The sequence below is a fragment of the Hyperolius riggenbachi genome, chromosome 5 (genome assembly GCF_040937935.1).
Source record: "Hyperolius riggenbachi isolate aHypRig1 chromosome 5, aHypRig1.pri, whole genome shotgun sequence".
NCBI classification, from domain to species: Eukaryota; Metazoa; Chordata; class Amphibia; order Anura; family Hyperoliidae; genus Hyperolius; species Hyperolius riggenbachi.
The window spans coordinates 131,228,081-131,249,301 of NC_090650.1; the positions used below are offsets into that span (position 1 = coordinate 131,228,081).

The 21,221-nt window shown below is 45.8% G+C and overlaps 1 protein-coding gene across 1 annotated transcript in view; it reads right to left on the reverse strand.

Moving 5' to 3' along the window:
• TOPBP1 (DNA topoisomerase II binding protein 1) overlaps positions 1-19,957 on the reverse strand; it is an 81,951-nt gene extending 61,994 nt beyond the window's left edge. The window contains exons 1-3 of the mRNA XM_068236261.1: positions 19,833-19,957; positions 11,886-11,975; positions 9,085-9,219 (exon numbers count right to left, since the gene is read on the reverse strand). Coding sequence (XP_068092362.1) covers positions 9,085-9,219; positions 11,886-11,969 — 219 coding nt within the window. The 5' untranslated portion in view covers positions 11,970-11,975; positions 19,833-19,957. The remainder of the gene's footprint in view (positions 1-9,084; positions 9,220-11,885; positions 11,976-19,832) is intronic.
• Between the last annotated feature and the right edge of the window lie 1,264 nt (positions 19,958-21,221).

Consider the following 21,221-nt stretch of genomic DNA (forward strand, 5'->3'; position numbering starts at 1 on the left):
CAGACCGGAACAAAGCACATCTATCAGGCCCTAGGTAATGTGACTGTGGGTACATGCAAGAGTGATGTGCAGGTACTCTGCAGGGGAATAAGGAGATTCTTCCTCTATTACACATTCTTCATGCACAATCTGAACAAGGTTTATGGGTGATAGACAACACCTCTGTGTTCAATGTGCACAGCATTCTCAGTGGATTCCCTGCAGCTCTGTGGGGAGAGCATATGTAGAGTATAGTACTACTGTGTAACAAAGTAAACCTGAGACAGATGAAATTAAAGTTTTATACATACTTGGGGCTTCCTCCAGGCCCCTTCAGGCTAATCAGTCCCTCGCTGTCTTCCTCTGCCACCTGGATCTTCTGCTATGAGTCCAGGTACTTGAGCCAGTCTGGTGTAGTGCGCATGCACACACTCCGCCGCCGGGAGCATACTACACCTGCGCAGCACTATTGTGCAGGTGCAGAACGCTTCTGGCTGTGGAAGCGGCACGTAGCCAGACTGCTCTGACTGGCTGAATTACCTGGACTCATAGCAGAAGATCCAGGTGGCGGAGGACAGCGAAGGACCGAATGGCCTGAAGGGGGCTGGAGGAAGCCCCAGGTATGTATAAAGCTTTTCTTTTAATTCGCCTCAGGTACCCTTTAATTCATAGTCCCCAAACCAAATTTTAACATATCAATTTATTTGTTTTCATGAGCAAAGAGTGCATACATTTGCATAAACCAGCACCAATGCAGAATTATTTCCATCTCATTGACCATCTCTATTAGTGACACGGCTACACATCAGGCTTTATACTTACAACGTAGATGTTATTTAAAAAAATAAAAAATAATAAAATAATAATATATATATATATATATATATATATATATATATATATATACCGAGCTACTTACCGGTAGTAGTGTTTCGGCGAAGCCTCCAGGACAGCTCACCTGAGATTACTATTGAGCCCCTCCCCTGTGGAAACAATGCACCAATTAATTAAATCAGTTCAGCCCCCTTTGCCTACTTAGCCCGTTCCCTCCTCATGTCATTAGTTCTTAGAAGAGTACTTAGCTCAACAGTACTACATATATATTTATATACATACAACCAACTTTATCTTTTTTTTTTTTTTTTGGGGCTGGGAACTAAGGCAGCTGTCCTGGAGGCTTCGCCGAAACACTACTACCGGTAAGTAGCTCGGCCTTTCTCCCTTCATCCTCCAGGACAGCTCACCTGAGACCAGCGAGAACTTCTTTTGTACCTTAGGGTGGGATGACTGCCTGGAGCACCTTGCGTCAAAATGCTTGATCCTGGTTTGAAAGCTGCTCCACCCGGTAATGCTTGACAAACGTAGAATGTCCTGACCAGGTTGCTGCTTTGCATATTTGGTCTAGTGTGGCTCCTGACCTTTCTGCCCAAGAGGCTGCTAGTGATCGTGTTGAGTGTGCCCTGATGTTAGCCGGTGTACTAGTGTCTCCCTTCTTGTATGCTAAATGAATAACTTCCCTAATCCACCTGGATATGGAATTCTTTGAGGCTTGCAATCCTTTCCTGCTACCAGCAAACAACACAAACAGATGACTCGACCTTCTCCACTGTTGTGTTCTTTTTAAATATGTCAGAATCGCCTGTCTCACATCTAGCCTTGCTAGCCTACCTTCCTTTTCATTTTTGGGATTTGTAGAAAACGAAGGCAATACTATCTCTTGACTCCTGTGAAATTGTGTGGCTACCTTTGGCAGATATGTGGGATCTGGACGAAAGACTATACGGTCCGAGTGAATGATCATGTAAGGATCCTTCGTTGATAGAGCTTGGATGTCCCCTACTCTCCTGGCTGTGGTTATGGCTACCAGGAAGGCTACTTTCAATGTTAACATTTTTATGGAAATGGTTTCTGACGGAAACAACTCATCCGACAGATAATCTAGCACTAGTGACAGGTCCCATGGAGGTATCATCTTGACCGGGATTGGCTGTGATCTGGCCACTGACTTAAGAAAATTTTTTATATGTAACTCAGTGGATAGCTGCCTGTTTAAGAATATAGATAAAGCGGAGATCTGGACTCTGAGGGTGCTTTCTGCCAACCCCATGTCCACCCCGTCCTGCAAAAATTCCAAAATAAATTTTAAGTCATTTGTCCTAACATTGTTTTTCTCTTTCCAAGAACAAAAAATTCGCCAAACCTTGGCGTATATCCTTCGAGTGTTGTCTTTTCTGCATCTTAGCAATGTATTGACAACTCTGTCTGAAAATCCTAAATGTCTCAAGCTTTCCCTTTCAGGATCCAAGCTGTGAGATTGAAGAATCCCGGATCTGGATGTACCTGGTCGCTCTGGACCAGTAAATCCGTTCTGTTCCCCAAGTGCCATGGGCCCCTTATCTTTAGGGACTGTAGAAAAGGGAACCAGGCCCTCCTCGGCCACCATGGTGCTATGAAAATCACCTCTGCTTGTGAATCTCTCAATTTTCCTAGAGCTCTGGGAATCAAATTGAAGGGGGGAAAAGCATACAACAGTCCCCTTGGCCATACAACCGCTAGGGCATCCAACCGGCTCGTTGAAGATGAAGGATGGAGGGAACAGAAATCCCTTACCTTCGCGTTGTGGGGTGTAGCAAATAGATCTAGAATAGGCATCCCCCATTCTTTCGTGATACCATCGAAAATCTCCTGATTTAACTGCCATTCGGATTCCTTTATGACTGACCGGCTGAGCGCGTCCGCCCATCGGTTCTGGGTACCCTGAATGTGGGTGGCTGTGAGCGACAGGAGGTTTGCCTCTGCCCAATCCAGAATTTGTATTGTCAGATTCATTAGGGATTGAACTCTGGTCCCTCCCTGTCTTCTGACATAGGAGACTGTGACCATATTGTCGGAGTATAAGACTACCTCCCTGTTCTGAATATGTGGCCCTAAGGACTGTAGCGCTACTTTGACCGCCAACAGCTCCCTGAAATTTGAGGAGCTTTCTCTGATCTGGGGAGACCACTGTCCCTGGACCTGATGTTCCAGACAGTGCGCTCCCCAGCCCCAAGAGCTTGTGTCCGTGTACAGTTTCACCGGGTTTTTCTGCATCCAAGGGCGACCCCTGGCTAATCGCTCTGGATTCAGCCACCAGTCTAATGTCATGAGTACCTCTTGCGGAGGTGCCACCTGCCTGTCCAATGACTCCCTCTTTCTGTCCCAAACTTGAAGAAACCAAGCTTGTAGATGCCGTGTGTGCGCCTGTGCCCATTCCACTGCCGGGATTACCGATGTCATCTGCCCTAGTAATGACATAGTCTGTCTCAGGGATACGATCGGCTCTGACCTGTAAGCTGATACGGCTGCTATCAGCTTGGACATCTTCGTCTGCGGGAGTATAATCTTCTCCTGAACGGTGTCCCATGTCAGGCCCAAGAATAGAGTGGACTGAGCTGGCTGCAGGCACGATTTTTCTCTGCTGATTAACCACCCTAGTCCTTCGAGGGTTTGTATGCAGATTTGTACATTTTCCCTTAGGAGCTGTTCGGAGGATGCTAAGACTAGGAAATCGTCTAAGTATGGAAGAACCCTCACATTCTGGAGATGTAGATGCGCGACCGCCTCTGCGACGATCTTTGTAAATATCCTTGGGGCTGAGGATATCCCGAAGGGTAGGGCGCGATATTGGTAATGGCATATCGCATCCCCCATGATTACCGCAAATCTCAAGAACCTCTGGAAGTGCGGATGGATCGGGATGTGGAGGTAAGCATCCTCCAGATCCAAGGTGGCCATGAAAGCTCCTGGCCAAATTAAATTGCGAATTGAGGCTACGCTTTCCATACGAAATTTTTTCTCCACAATGTAAGGGTTCAAAGGTTTTAGATTGAGGAGCATCCTGTATTTCCCGGAAGGCTTTTGAATTAAAAACACTCGGGAATAGAACCCCCTGGACTGCTCTTGTTCCGGTACTCTCTGAATCACTCTCTGTTGTAATAACTTTATCACAGAAGAGTTTATGGCTTCTGCTCTTTGCGGATCTCTTGGAGTTCCTGTAATTATAAAGTTTGTCGGGGGTGGGGTATGAAATTCTATTCTGTACCCATTTTTTATTAAATCCAAAATAAATTCGTTGCTTGTTACATTCTGCCAAGCGTGAAAAAAATAAAGAAGCCTTCCCCCCACTTGTAAGTTTGTTTAATTTACTTGGCTTTGCTGTGGGCGGTTGTGGTTTGTTGAATAGGAAACCTGTTTTCCCTCTGCCCGAGCTATAAGTCCATCTGCTGGACCTCTGTTGTCTTTGCTGTTGTCTACCCTGATCCTGCCTGGGAAAAACACGTTTTCCCTGGAAGGGTCTAGTCGCTCTCTTCCTCTTGTCTGGGAATTTCTTGGCTTTATCCGAAGATCTTTCCAAAATAGCCTCTAGATCCTTGCCGAACAGCAAGTCCCCCTGAAATTCCATCGCACATAACCGATGTTTAGAAGAGACATCTCCCTCCCAAGCATTTAACCATATTGCTCGTCTGGAGGAATTAATCAAAGCAGCTGTTTTGGCGGAGGCTCTTAACGACTGTCGCTCCATCCGCCAAAAACGCTACCGTTCTTTCCATAACTGGTAAGGATTCCAGCATCTTTTCATGTGCCGTCCCTGCTACCAGGTGTGCTCTTAACCCCCGCATCCATTTCTCTAAGTTGCGGGTTAGGCATATGGCCGCTATAGCCGGTTTAAAGCTAAAGGATGAAGACTGCCATGCTCTCTTCAGTAATATTTCAGCCTTGCGATCCATGGGATTTTTTAGGCTGCCTGCATCTTCAAAGGAAAAGGTCAGCCGCCCTGGAATGCTGGGATAAAGGTGTGTCAATCTTTGGGCACTTAGACCATGGTTCCTGATCATCCTGAGAGAAAGGAAACCTTCTCCTGAATGATCTTGGAATAAACAATCTCTTTTCAGGCTGCTTCCACTGAGAAGATATCACACTCTTGATGGATCTATGCACTGGAAATGTTCTGCTACCTGTGTCTTCTAACCCCCTATAGATGTCATCCTGAATTGAGGCTGTGGGAGTTGTATCCTGGATGTGTTCCGATTCGTATACTGCTTTCAAAAGTTCTGGGGTGTCCTCTACATTAAATAAATATCTGGGGGTCTTGGCCCTGGGAATGTCCTCCCCTGACTCTCTAGCCTCCCCCTCTTCTAATGATTCTTCTGACACCTCATCAAAAGATTCATGCGGGGAATCGGGTTCTACCGGGCCTCCTAAAGGGGGTAAGGGTTGCACCTGCTGACTCTGGGGTCTAAGTGTCTGTGATCCCTGTGGTTGTTCATCCCCCCTGTCTATGTTCTGGGCTTGTATGGCAATGGACTGGGATCCTGCCTGCCCCGGTTGTGGAGGTAATAGAGGCTGGAGTACTGCTTGTAACTGAGGTTGTGTTGGAAAAGCTGCCCGGAAAGCTGCAAAAGTACTTGTTAGTTCTTTCTTCATGGATTTCATTAAATCTATCATTACATTGGTATCTGTATTAGACTCCCCTTTATGTCTACATCTGTCGCATGAAGATCTATTGTAATTAGGTGGTAAAATGTTGCCACACTTTGTACATTTGTTAGATTTCTGTGCAGCCTTTTGGCTCTTCTGTAAGAAAAAACATAGACAGAGAGACAAACAGTAATGTCATTTTCTATTCTACCTGATTCGTTGAAAGAGCAGGGATAGAAGAAAAGATTCTGAGTACCTGAGCCTGTGCTGGTTCATGGTCTGAGGCCGGTACCTTGCTGCTGCTCGCGGTGGAGGCTTCAGTTGCTTCCATCTCCACGCCGCACTGACAGCGTGTCGGCGTTCCTCGTGTGCTCCCAGCTTATACAAGCTGTTTCCGGCCTCCAGCACCGCCCCCAGAGGTCAAAGAAAGACCTTCCTGCCGTCTGGCCAAAGAAAACAACGCCCCTGTGGGCGGAGCCAAATCGCGCCTCCTCTGATGAGGTAAGCAGAATACGTGATCCTTCCACGCACGAACTCCTACGCCGATGGGGCGGCCTAGAGGAAGGACGCCGCCAACCCACCGCTATGGGTGGCCGCGTCGATCGGCGGCTACAAAGTTTGTCCAACAGTGTACGCAGCCCCCATCCGCTCTGCCAACTCAAGCATGAGCTGCAACCTCCAGGGGACAACTTCTTATCGGTGCCTCCGCTCTCACTACAGGTGCTACACAAGCTCCCCTATAGCGTGCCTTGACCACGGGTGAGTGGAAACAATAATGAACTAATGGAATGAGGAGGGAACGGGCTAAGTAGGCAAAGGGGGGCTGAACTGATTTCATTAATTGGTGCATTGTTTCCACAGGGGAGGGGCTCAATAGTAATCTCAGGTGAGCTGTCCTGGAGGATGAAGGGAGAAATATATATATATATATATATATATATATATATATATATATATATATATATATATTCATTTTGATTGGTTTATTTCATTTTTGTGGACTGAACACAGCTATTACTGTATATATACATTATTTTTAATGACTTATCTGAGGAATAGAACATTTTATCATATTTGCTATTTTAATTACAGTTACAAATTCATTAGGAGTCGGAGCATTTTTTTTCCCCGACTCCAGGCACCCAAAATTGCTCCGACTCCACAGCCCTGAAAAGTACTATCAAAATTATTTTGAGCATTTTCTTGCTTGCTGGTGGTTTTAAAATAATTCTATAACAAAGTATGAAATCACCTAGGTGAAAAAAGGAATTGCATATGGGCCCCTGTGTTACGTTCTCCCTACTCCTTCCATAGCTTCTGAATAAGCAGGTCAGGAGAAATGACACAGCAATCTGGGTAATACACAATTAAAATGAAAAGAAGAGGAAGGGGAATCCTGCTATGTGCAAAACGGCAAGCATGTGGTTGGCAGGAAGCAGTCACATCAGTGTTCTCCCCAGGCTCTTTTAGCTCCACTGGCTAGTTTTGGTAAGCATTCTGCTGTCATCGGCTCACTACCTCCTCTGCTGTAAGCAGAGTTGTGCAGAGAAGGGCTGACCCTGCATTTCCTCATCTCGCCCCACCCAGCTACTTTTTCATGACATCCGGCTGGAAAAAAAAATTCTGTGGAAAACACTGTACATGTCACTATGGGAGCCAATGTCAAGATTGCAGTGGGTCTCACCATTCCACGTATGCTTGCCTGAGCAGATATCGCTGAGCACGACTCCTACTGGACAAAGACCGACAGATGTTTCATTGAGTGTCACTAAATGAAACATCTGCCGGTCTTTGTCCAGGAGTCATGCTCCACAAATACAGATTCCAGGCCTGACAATGTCTGCACTCTGGCACTAAGGCCTGGGACTAACTAGAGGTCATGGTATTAATTCAGAAATTACTTGCGACTTCCAAATTGCGGAAGTACCATGATTTTCAAATCTATCATGATTTGGCTGGGTCAGTCGCAGAATTGCAGCAGGCAACACCTTTGCAACCGCCTAGCAATTGCAACACTGCTTTTTAACCACCCCATAGGGTTCCATTTGTGCAGCACTTTGGCGATAGCTATCAATCGGCAAGTGCTGAAAACGCGATGCTAATGCATTGCAAGTAGATACACTTTTTGGTTCATGGATTGGAAAAAAAACCTGATGCTAGGGGCTAGCATCAGGTTTTTTTTCCAATCCATGAACCAAAAAGTGTATCTACTTGCAAAGTATAAGAACTAACCCGCAGGGATCAAATGTGTTAAGTCATGTTCACAGGAAAACTCAATCCAGTCCCCGGTTAGTAATAAGTCTGCAGAGACTATGTCCATATAGTGACATCTATCCATATTTTTTCATTCTTAACACCATTTTGCTTAATAGGTAGAAGCCTTGCTAATTACATCTACACCACAGAGGCAAAGGCACTAAAACAAACAGATGATAAGATAACCAGCGGGAATTGTAATCTTCTTGCTGTGGTCAATAATTCCCTTTCTTCCCACAGGTTAGTTTTTACATTAAGGCTGGTTTCACACCAGGACGTTGCGTTTTAGGGGACGTTATGGTCGCATAACGTGCCCCTAACGCAACGCCTGGTGCTCTCTAATGTCGACGTCAGAGTGAGCCACGTTGTGCAGCTCACTCTGGCGTCCGTGATGCGTACTCTTGGACGCATGCGGCATCACGTGGTCCCGCCAGCCAATCGCCGCACAGAGCGGCCGCTCCAGGAAGTAGACACTGCACGTCACTGAGTGCAGTGAATATTAATTAGCCATGTGCTTGGCCGCTCTTCGCTCCTCCCCAACATTACAGCGCATGCGCAAGCAGTCTAACGCGGCTCTGCCGCTTATAAAGTACTGCATGCAGTACGTTCTGTTATGGCGCAGCGTTACTGAGTATTGCAACGTGGGCACTGTGAACAGCCCATTGATTTTTCATTGCTGTGCGGTGGGCTGCGTTACAGGCTGCTCTAACGTGCACCTGTAACGTCCCACTGGGAAACCAGCTTAAAGGTCTGCTTTAAGTGGCATCTCAAATGTACATTCAACTGCCTGAATTAATAAAATGTATATGCAATTTATTCAGGCTTTGCATTACAACTTGACCTCCTTGGCGTTATGATTCTTTACGGATTTTAAGGGTCTAAAACCGGTGCAATTTTTTTGCACCCTTTCAGACCCTAAAACCTGGAAAAAATCATGCTGCCGGGGAGATCTGCAGCAATTTTACAATCACTCACCTCCCTGACTCCAGCACTGCAGTTATGCCTCCATCCTCTCGGTGGCACTGCAACTCTAAAGGAAAATTGCCGACAGCCGGCGATCTCACCAGGAGGAAGCAGAGCCCGGAGGAAAGGAAGAAGTATGGTGGCCGACGTCAGGAACCCCCAGGAGGTATGTAAAACCACCCGCTGCGCATTATACTCTGCACACAGCCTCTGGTGGCTACCCCGAGCAGAGGTCGGGATTACTGCTCTTAGCTGTGTTTTTCTGCTCCGACCCTAGCTCAGGATTACCGCCAAGGAGGTTAATACAGTACTACAAACCACCATGACATTCATTGCCTCCTGGAACTTTCTAAGAGGCAGCAATTTAGTACAATTTCATAAAACACAATTCTAACATGCAGTGGCCATAGAATATGCCGAGTAACAAACCTTCTTTAGATGGGTAAAAGAAGGTCCACTAAAAGGATCACATATATAGAGAGACTTATCTTTCTCTTTTATATCAAGTGCTTCATTTCCTTCAATAAAATGGAGATATTCATCTGACTGGAATGTCTTGATCTCCTGCAACGGCAAATAGCAATTCACATAAACTCCTAATCTGGAAGGAAGTCTGCAACAATAACATTGGGTGGAAAACAATTATACGCCATGTGCAGAAGACCAATAAACACACTCTACCTGATCATTGACCAGGGAGTCAAACCAGGAGCCCGCAGCCCATAGGAGTAATATAACCCAAACGATAAGCTAATGTTCCAGGACTATCTGGATTTTAAAAACAATGCTGCTTAACCACTTAAGCCTATCTGGACGGATATATACGTCCAGTGTAGTTGTGGAGAGTGCACCACCAGTTTGTTACTAAATGAGGCACGTGTGGTAGCATTTTAATCGTAGCGAGTTGTAGAATACATTTTGGTGCGTATTAAAGCTTGGACACACGTCACATAAAAAATGGGTAGGGACAAACGTAATCCAGCATAAAAGCCTATTGAGGTTTCCCTCCCTGCTCTGATGTCCCCCGTTACTGAGCGTGGCCCCTCAGAAGATAAGCGACATTGCATTGTCGCTAATAATATCGGAGCCACGCAGCTCTTCTTCCTCCAGCGTGGTCGCGCAATAGCCCGACCCAGCCCGTCCGCGCTTGCACAGTAAGCCAGAGCCACGGGCTTACGTGGTACTGTGCATGCACGAGGCCACTCTAAGGAAGAAGAGCTGCGCAGCCCTGAAGTTAAGGGGGGCCACGCTCAGCAATGGGTGGCTTCACATCAGCGAGGGAAGCCTCAATAGGATCCTGAGGCTTCCATCTCTAAGGGCCCTTTTCCACTAGCGCGTTTGCGCTAGCTGAATCGCAAAACCGCAAACCGCTAGCGATTTTACAATCGCTACGGTTTGCTTTTTAACATAGGAATCGCGGTAGGTCATTTCCACTACCGCGATTCGTTTTTTACTTGATCGCGATGCGGAGCGACTTTTGCCGCGATTTTGCTATGCAGTGCATAGCATAGCAAAATTGCGGCCGCAAACGTCGGGAAAACGGCGGAATTGCGATTCAGCAATCGCTAGCGTTCAGCGCGAACGCTAGTGGAAAAGGGCCCTTAAGGTATGTATATGATTTTGAAGGACACTTTAAGTGAGAGGCATATGGAGGCTGCCATATTTATATATTTTTAAGCAACACCAATTGCCTGGCTATCCTGCTGATCCTCTGCTTCTACTACTTTTAGCCATAAACCCTGAACAACCATGCAGCGATCAGATCAGGTCTTTGACATTTTTTGTCAAATCTGACAAGATTAGCTGCACACTTGTTTCTGGTGTGATTCAGACACTACTGCAACCAAAGATCAGCAGGACACCACACAACCCTCTGTAAAAATAGAATGCTGGCCATGAGAAAAAGATGTCACAGCCCTTTGTACCTTATAGAAGTGCCTGCAACGGGCATGCGCGTATCAGAAGTGGACCATGTAGCAATGGAAGAAGGTGGAGAGCCCGAGGTGGGCTCAAAAAAAAAAAAAAAAAAAAAAAAAAAGTAGGCTGCTTGATCCGGGGGCTGAGCTGATCAGGTAGCTGAAAAAAAAATCTGCCGCTTCTTTGGGCCCCACTGGCCCACTTTCACTTTCGTGACCTATAGGTTATGAGAGACTGTGAGTCTCTTGCAGCAAGGCGGGGGAGCAGCAGGAGGCGCAGCCAGGGAGAGAGCGTTGCCCAATGGCAGCCCTGAAACCCTGCAGGAACACACCTAGTGGGCGTTTTGAACAGGGAATCCCTCTCCGTGTTTACCTCTAAGATAGCGACAAAGATTGTCTCTAATTTTCAGGGGGGGGGGGGGCAGAGAGCGGCAGTGTGGGGACACAGAGGCATGTCAGGAGGCAGGGAACATGCCTCTGTGTCCCATATGCCCACCTCGGGTTCTCTTTAACACTTTGCTTGACCTCCAAAGTCCCCAGATATCGATCTGATTTTGTGGCGTGAGCTGAATAAAATATCCCTGGAAGCCTTATCCTTCAGGAATTCAAGGCTCTGCTGCTACCGTAATATTTTGGTTCAAGACAATACAGGACACCTTCTGAAATCTTGTACAGTCCTTGCCTCAACTGGGTCAGAGCAGTTTTCAGAGCACAAGGAGACCTCCACAATACTAAAGCAAGTAGATTCAGCATTTTGTCTTAGTATTAAATCAGCCCCATGATATACAGTAGTTTTCCGTACTTATACAGCTCTGAATTATTATTTTACACCTTACAGGGCGCATAGAACACTGTCCATCATTTTCTGGCTCAACAAAATCTCAACACAATCTACTGCCAGTGTTGGCAGATGCAAAATAAAACTAGCATTGTTTTAGTTTGAGAGCAGAAGATGCACCCGAGGACAACAAACTTCATGAGGCAGAGTCAGAAAAATGCACCCAGAATCTTGCTGCTACAACTCCAGAGAGTCTTAAGCCTGGTACACACCATGCAATTTCCCATCAAATCGATAAATATGTCAACAGGTCCGATCAGATTTCCAGTCATTTTTCCAATCACTTCTGTACAGAATCGAGCAGAAAAAACAATCGATTCTACCCGTCGATCTGATGGGAAATTGCACCAATTGTACCAGGTATTATGTATCCTACAGCTAACTGAAATGTTTTTTTATGTAGAAATTATTTTCTAGTGTCCACACATCTCTTTCTCCATAAGTCTAAATTATTAACAAGATTTTAGAATTCTTACCTCATGTGCTTCATAGAAGAATTTACTGTTGTCTGGTGATTTTACAAACTTCACATAAAAGGGTTCATTTTCCCCTTTAGCCATAATAAACTAAGATTAAAAAAAAAAAAAAGTTTATTAACATACAGAGCAACACATTAGATTAAGAGCTAAAACAACAACAACAAAAACAATGCATCGTTTGCGAATGATTGCAAATGCTGCAGTGTGAATGTATCCATAGGGATACATTAGCAGCAGCGCTTTGCTCATCGCCCGGCGATCAGCAAAGCCCTGAAAAAGCGCCCAGTGTGAACTCGTCCTAGCTCACCACAAGTGATCTGGTGTGATTTGATGCATGCGTTTTGAGGTTCACAAAGTAATTTTCTTTATGTTGTAAATTGATGCAGTCCGTTCCCACTAGAGTGATGCACTCTTTCCTGAGGCACACTGCATACTGCAATTCTGGTACACTTGCACTTAAAGGGAACCTAACCGTCGCCTAGAAAAAGAGTTTCACTTACCTGGGGCTTCTACTAGTCCCCCGCAGCCATCCTGTGTTGGTCCTCAACGATCCCCCGCCGCAGCTTAGTGTCGGTTCTGCGCCTGAGTGGCTCTAGCTGCGCGCATCCTCGTACGCGTTCACGGCAGCGAAAGCGTCCTGCGCAGGTGCTGTACGAGGTTTTCTCTTACTGCACAGGACGCTTACGCTGCTGTGTCGAAGGAACTTGTTGCCAGGGCCATGCAGGCACACTGGACCGCTGACTGATTAGTCAGCAGAACCGAAACTAAGCCGCAGCAGGGGAATGAAGCATCGTTGAGGACTGACGCAGGACAGGACAGCTGCGGGGGGCTGGTAGGAGCCCCAGGTAAGAAACTTTTTCTAGGCAACGGTTAAGGTTCCCTTTAAAGACCACCTGACCAGAGCAAGGCTACCTAAGGAAAGCACATGATGTACGTTCATGCTGGATCCACATACCTCTTTGTACACTCGTACAATTCAATTTCCCCAGTTGCCGTAATCACTTAAAAAATGTGACTATTAGCTTAAGTCAAAGGCTGGCTTGCAGAAATGTCCCCTCCTATTTCCTCCCCTTAATAGGAGTGAATGGCACAGGAAAGAGAAGGGAAAATAGGGTGATAGGTGAGAACATTGCTGAAAGCCTGCCTCTTCCTGTCTGAAAATTTGACTTTAGCCACAAGTCATATTTTTCAAAGAATGATTACAGGGGCCTGGGGGAATAATCCCCGTCCTCTACGCATGTTCCCACTCATGTAGATATGAAAAATTAACATTGTTTAGTTCTTAAGAAATTATTTGTCCTTGCTCCATTTGCCAGAATTAAACATTGATATAGCAAATACACTTGTTGGTATTTTTTTTCAACAATATTAAAAATCTATCCAGTCTATAGCTTAACCTCTTCAGGACCACAGTGCTAAACCCCCCTAAAGACCAGGCTGTTTTTTCTGTAATTGGCCACTGCAGCTTTAAGGCCAAGCTGCAGGGCTGCACAACACAGCACACAAGTGATCCTCCCCCCTCCCTTTCCCCCCACCAACAGAGCTCTCTGTTGGTGGGGTCTGATCGCCCCCAACATCCTGCCTATGAGAGCCGATCGCTCTCGTCCCCCCAGGGGGACAGCCGTGTCACACATACCCCCCAATTTGCCCCAGTATAGGTAGTATAGTTACCCCAGGATTGCTAGTATATTTGCTCCAGAATAGGAAGGTAGCTAGCATAGTTGCCCCAGTATAGATAGTATAGTTGTTCCTGTATAGTTAGCATAGGTGCCCCCAGTATAGTTGTTCCTGTATAGTAAGTATAGGTGCCCCCAGTATAGTTGTTCCTGTATAGTAAGTATAGGTGCCCCCAGTAAAGCTAGTATAGTTGTCCCTGTATAGTTAGCATAGGTGCCCCCAGTATAGTTGTTCCTGTATAGTAAGTATAGGTGCCCCCAGTAAAGCTAGTATAGTTGTCCCTGTATAGTTAGCATAGGTGCCCCAGTATAGTCGTTCCTGTATAGTTAGCATAGGTGCCCCCAGTATAATTGTCCCTGTATAGTTAGTATAGGTACCCCCAGTATAGCTAGCATAGTTGCCCCTATATAGTTAGCATAGTTGCCCCAGTATAGGTGGCCCCAGTATAGCTAGCATAATTGCCCCGTGTGTGCTCCCCCCTCCACCCCGCGGCCACCAGCTCCTGTTACCTTATGAGCTGGCGGGCGCTTGCTCCATACTCCCCGTCACCCCTCTCCTGCGTGCGTGCATCATAATCTCACAGCAGCGCATCTCGCAGCTGCTGTGTAGTCAGGAAGCAAGAGAGCGGCTCCCTGTAGCGGCAATGTATATCACCGTTACTATGGGAACCACTGCCCTGCTTCCTGACTCTACACAGCAGCCTGCGGGACGCGCCCGCGCTGCTGTTAGAGGATTAGGTATTGGGCTGTGGACAGGGGGTTGGGGACCCCTGACCTAGAGTATAATTTGTTTTCTGTTTGATATTAGTTTTTATGAGGTTAAGGGAAGACTCTACACTTTTGTTTTTCAATGTTTAAAGGAAGAAATCCTGAGATCAAATAAAAAGAAGTATTTATACTGTAGGCCATGGACTATTTCACTGTCGTCCCGGGCCGCTCAGTTATCTCTGGAAGTCAGCTCCAGAATACTGTATTCTTCAGTTGCCCTCCACTGAGCGGTCCTAGCCTTGTGCGCCCCTCAATTTCACTCCTGTTCCCGGGAGTGTTCTGTGCATGCGTAGTTTGGCAAGACCGTAACTAACCAGAAGAACACTCCCGGCTATGAGAGCACAATCAGATGGCAAGTGCGATCAGCCCACAACCTAGGGCTGAAGGACACCCTAGGTATGTATAAAAGATTTTCTTTATTTGATCTCAGGTATACTAAGAATTCCATGCTTAGTATAGCATATGTAATACTTTGCCCATCATCCTATCCTGAAATCCCCAATGACTGCCTGTCCTAACCATTGCCACAGTACCTAGCCATGAAGAGGTTAAGTTTTACATTATTGTCCATCATTGCCTGGTATGAAAACCTGAGTACCAGTACATGGCGCATCCGCGCCAGGCAGTTGTGCACAGGGCGAGCTGAATGAAGGCCCTCCCTGCTGCTGCTAAGCTGCCTGGCAGCGTTAAATACTATTCCCCCTCCAAGTTGTAGCAACTCGGAGGGAGATGTAATTCAAGGTCTGGCAATCACCGAATCCCCAAATTACTTACATGCCCTGCGAAGTACGGCACTCATGCTATAGCTGCATCCAGCTTCGTCACTTGGCTCTGAGATGAACTGACTTGTGAAACCCAACCATCTGTACCCAAGTCTCATAATGTTGTTTCATCCATCAAGGCTATTCACCAGATACATTTGTTCTTCCCACCGCTGGTGCTTCTTAATCATCATTCCCTCCTTTCTTTTTACATAGAGCATAAGAGTCTACTCAGCTAAAGCAGCACGTCTGTACAGCAATATAGACAATTGCAAACACGTGCGCCCATATCCTATTCACCTTGCTGCAATTGACCCGGGGAAGCGGGCTAGAACCTGTGAAACGTATTGTCCATTTCGGGTTTTAAATACTTTTCCAGTACTGCAGGTGTTTTTGTCATCAGAAGAGGTAAGAGATTACCTCTCATTCTTATTTTAACTATTAGAAGTTTATATATATTTTTAATCTTGGTTGTCTTCATCCTTATGAATATCCAAATAAGATTTTTTCCCCCCCCCAAAATCTACAAAGCCAGAAGAGTGCCCATTCAGCTTCTGGCAGGACCTGGAAAACCGAGCAGGGACGGTCGATTTCCCACTGGCTTAAATAGTGGTTGTAAGGATCTGCAACCCACTATCGTGAGTATAGTTGTTTATACTTACAACTTTCCATTTATTGACGATACTAAACTATTGGGCTCCTGGTCTCTCTGTTTACCTAGAGACAAGGGACACCGAGAGTGTATTGGCAGTATAGGTGAAAGTTAAGGTACCGTATATACTCGCAAGCAAGGCGAATTTTGGACCCACAAAAAGTGGGTCAAAAGTTGGGGGGGGGGGGGGGGGGGGGGTCGGCTTGCTTGCGAGTGATGTGCCTGAGGGTCGTCCCCCCCGCCCTCTCCCATTACCTTAGCTCCGCGGCTTCCTATTCCCCTGTCCTGCTCTTAATTAAACAGCAGCTCGCCCCACGGTGGCGGTGATGACGGAGGAAGTGCAGGGAGAGGTTCCCATAGTAACCAGGAAGCCGCTCTCTGCGACTTCCTCCGTCATCACGCAGCAGCCACCGTGGGGTGAGCTGCTGTTTAAGAGCAGGACAGGAGAATAGGAAGCCGCGGAGCTAAGGTAATAGCAGCAGCCACGGGGGAGCGGGGGGGGGGGGGGGGGGGGGGCGGAGGGGGGGGGGTATGGTGGGAGACGCTAATCTCGCTATCCTGGGCACTTTACAAGTTATCCAAGGGCACGATACTAGCTATCCTGGGCACTATACTACTAGCTATCCTGGGCACTATACTACTAGCTATCCTGGGCACTATACCAGCTATCCTGGGCACTATACCAGCTATCCTGGGCACTATACTAACTATACTGAGGCACTACCTTCCCATACTGGGCACTATACTAGCTATACTGGGACACACTGGGGGGGGGGAGGGGGGGATCATGCGGCCAGCATTTCCTACCCCCGGCTTATATGAGGGTCAATCATTTTTTCCTGGTTTTTCAGGCAAAAGTTGGCGGGGGGGGGGGGGCTGGTCGGGGGGTCGGGTTGGCTTATATGCGGGTCAGCTTGCTTGCGAGTATATACGGTAAGTACAGGATCTTCTCAAAAAATTAGCATATTGTGATAAAGTTCATTATTTTCTGTAATGTACTGATAAACATTTGACTTTCATATATTTTAGATTCAAATACACACAACTGAAGTAGTTCAAGACTTTTATTGTTTGAATATTGATGATTTTGGCATACAGCTTATGAAAACCCAAAATTCCTATCTCAAAAAATTAGCATATTTCATCCGACCAATAAAAGAAAAGTGTTTTTAAAACAAAAAAAAGTCAACCTTCAAATAATTATGTTCAGTTATGCACTCAATACTTGGTCGGGAATCCTTTTGCAGAAATGACTGCTTCAATGCGGCGTGGCATGGAGGCAATCAGCCTGTGGCACTGCTCTGGTGTTATGGAGGCCCAGGATGCTTCGATAGCAGCCTTAAGCTCATCCAGAGTGTTGGGTCTTGCGTCTCTCAACTTTCTCTTCCCAATATCCCACAGATTCTCTATGGGGTTAAGGTCAGGAGAGTTGGCAGGCCAATTGAGCACAGTAATACCATGGTCAGTAAACCATTTACCAGTGGTTTTGGCACTGTGAGCAGGTGCCAGGTCTTGCTGAAAAATGAAATCTTCATCTCCATAAAGCTTTTCAGCAGACGGAAGCATGAAGTGCTCCAAAATCTCCTGATCGCTAGCTGCATTGACCCTGCCCTTGATAAAACACAGTGGACCAACACCAGCAGCTGACATGGCACCCCAGACCATCACTGACTGTGGGTATTTGACACTGGACTTCAGGCATTTTGGCATTGCCCTCTCCCCAGTCTTTCTCTAGACTCTGGCACCTTTATTTCCGAATGACATCCGCAAAAAAGTACTTTGGACCACTGAGCAACAGTCCAGTGCTGCTTCTCTGTAGCCCAGGTCAGGCGCTTCTGCCACTGTTTCTGGTTCAAAAGTGGGTTCATGCTTCCATCTGCTGAAAAGCTTTATGGAGATGAAGATTTTGTTTTTCAGCACGACCTGGCACCTGCTCACAGTGCCAAAACCACTGGTAAATGGTTTACTAACCATGGTATTACTGTGCTCAATTGGCCTGCCAACTCTCCCGACCTGAACCCCATAGAGAATCTGTGGGATATTGTGAAGAGAAAGTTGAGAGACGCAAGACCCAACACTCTGGATGAGCTTAAGGCCGCTATCGAAGCATCCTGGGTCTCCATAACACCAGAGCAGTGCCACAGGCTGATTGCCTCCATGCCACGCCGCATTGAAGCAGTCATTTCTGCAAAAGGATTCCCGACCAAGTATTGAGTGCATAACTGAACATAATTATTTGAAGGTTGACTTTTTTTGTTTTAAAAACACTTTTCTTTTATTGGTCGGATGAAATATGCTAATTTTTTGAGATAGGAAATTTGGGTTTTCATAAGCTGTATGCCAAAATCATCAATATTAAAACAATAAAAGGCTTAAACTACTTCAGTTGTGTGTATTTGAATCTAAACTATATGAAAGTCTAATGTTTATCAGTACATTACAGAAAATAATGAACTTAATCACAATATGCTAATTTGTTGAGAAGATCCTGTATAGTTATACTCACAAACAAGGGTTACCGTTTAGGCAACTACTATCAAGGCAGGTGGGAAGATTAGACCTGTTCCCACTCAGGAATAAGAAGTCACTCTCTGTAGATTGGAAAGGAGAGAAAGGGGTAAAACACCTCTCCACCAAGGGTGGACTTTAAACAGCAGGAGAACACAGACGCCATCAGAATAAAAATACATAAAACTTTTAAAAATAGGAGAGGAAGTGGTGGACTTACCTACTCCCAAGGATACCAGTCACACGTAGTGCCTTGTTAACGGCATTTATTTCAAAACGCCACATAAACTTGCAACGCGTTTCGCAGGCGCGACCTCATCCCATCAGGCAATGAAAAAGGGAGCAAACAACTATCAACATCCAGGTCTGTGTATAGCGCCTACACGGACCTGGATGCTAATAGTTGTTTGCTCCCTTTTCTATTGCCTGATGGGGCGGGGTCACGCCTGCAAAACACGTTGCAAGTTTATGATGAGTTTTGAAATAAATGCCTTTTTTTTAACACATCACTACGTGTAACTGGTATCCTTGAGAGTAGGCAAGTCCGCCCCTGCCTCTCCCATTTTTCAAAGTTTTATGTAATTTTTATTCTGCTGGCGTCTCTGTTCTCCTGCTGTTTACCTAGGTATTCTTGAGTACAGTACAAGGTCACTACAAGGATAACCAACAGCCTCCTATTTTCCCTATCCGGTTGCTTGTCTTGGTTACCTTTATCTGTCCATCTTTTCACTTTCTGCATCACAAGCAAAGCAATACTATTGAGAGTCCTGGAAGCTAAACACTGGATTGAAACAAGCCAATCCCTGGGAAGAATTATGGCTGGACCAAGGCAAATTCACTCTGTGGATGAAGGATTCCTATTGGTTCCTCTCAATCGAATGGGTAGCTGCCAGGGTTCCCAATAGTATTGCAGTGCTCCAGTCATGGCGGATCAGACACAACAGAGGGTAATGTGAAAGATGCAACAGGCAAAGCGTATCCACACAAGATACGCTATAAAAGCCACACTTTTGGTGTAAACCCAGCATCACATCATGCTCAGTGACCATTGCGTTCCCTGATAGCTGGAACATAACGCAACTGATCAGAAAGCGGCACAGCACGTTATCCATGCATTGCATTGGGTACAGTGAAGCATACAGTCAATGATAAGTATGCTTCACTTCTATGGTTAACAGGTGTTAAGCAGTAGCGCAGTAGATGCAGTGCGATACCATACTGCAAAAAGTTACTCTGCAAAGCATACTGCAAAAATGAAAAAAGTTACTCTGCAAGGCACAACTGTGAACAGAGATGTGAACTGCAATTAACATTTTTTTAGTTCCCTGAGAAACACAAATGAATTGACAGAAATAATGACTACTGCTTGATGCCATTCAGTAATTGTGAGAACAATAACATTTTATGGGTAAAACCAACCATAATAACCTTACCATGGAGAGTGCCCCTAAAAATAAGTCACAATTAATTATTACGTATGTGGGATGCAAAGTACCAGAGCTGCCACACTACATGCAGCGACCCATGTACGATAACAGAGGGCAGCCCACAGCTAGCTATGCAGAGGAGTGCTCCATACCTGATCCCAGCACCATAGAGCAGCGGATAGGCCAGAGCGCTTTGTACAGACAGGTAACCAGAATCCCACTTCCCGGCTCCGCTCACACCCGCCAAACTCGGAACAAATAACCAATTACAAAAGTGGAGCGCATCTGCCAATAGCAACTCAGAACACACATTCCTCACGGAACGCTGTGACAGCCGCTCAGATTGGCTTACATAGAAAACCGCGTGACTAGCTTGGACTGCAGAGGGCAGAGAAAAGCAGAGCACATGCGTCGTGGTGACTTCATGCCCAATTAGTTCTGTTCTGTAGCTGCCGGATGGGTTATGGCGACACTGGCGCTGATTTGAAGTAGCTAAGGAGTGATGTGAAGGATGGAAAGATATTACATTACTTGTTTTTTCTAAATTATTCAGAGTCCTGCATTGGCGAGTTTAATGCTCTAGTTCAGGCTTGTGTTTTGTAACAATATACCACTATTCGATAAATACTTAATGTTTAGTGCCAACAGATTGTTTGCATTCTTCATATTTTTTTGCCAACGATGCATCACTTTTTCTGACCTGTCAGAATCTGCGACCCAAAATTCTGCAAGTGTTAAAGTGGAACTCCAGTGAAAATAATGTAATAAAAAAAGTGCTTCATTTTTACAATGATTATGTATAAATGATTTAGTCAGTGTTTGCCCATTGTAAAATCCTCTCCCTGATTTACATTCTGACATTTATCACATGGTGACATTTTATTGCTGGCAGGTGATGTCAGTGGAAGGAGATGCTGCTTGCTTTTTTGGCAGTTGGACCCAGCTGTAAACCTGTTATTTCCCACAATGCAATAAGGTTCACAGGAAACTGTCCTGACATCACACTGTGGTAGGGGTTTCACCACAATACCAGCCATACAGACCCCCCTGATGATCCGTTTGTGAAAAGGAATAGATTTCTCATGTAAAAGGGGGCACCAGCTGCTGATTGGGATGAAGTTCAATTCTTGGTCACATAAGCCTCATCCACACGTACAAGGCATGTCACCAGGTTGGGATTGGTACCTGATTCCTCTGGTGACGCTGCAGGGCTCAGACTGTGAAGAGGTGTCAGCCAGCAGGCCAGCGACGTGTTCTGTAGCCATGCTGTACACACGCTAGATTTATCAGCTCAGGTGGACGTTATCGGCCGCCTCAGCAGCGTTTCATCTAGCGTGAGAAGCGGAAGTTGTGGTAATGAGGACTGATTAGTGCACTGTAACGCTGTGCAATTCAAAGTCTATGTACATTTCCCGTTTTATTTATTGCAGTGAGATGATTTGTTGTTACAATGCAGAACATTCAGAATAACACACGTTGATGCACATTGGTCAGTTGCTTGCATTACATTGTATGCCCCTGCAAATCTTTTTTGTTGTGCA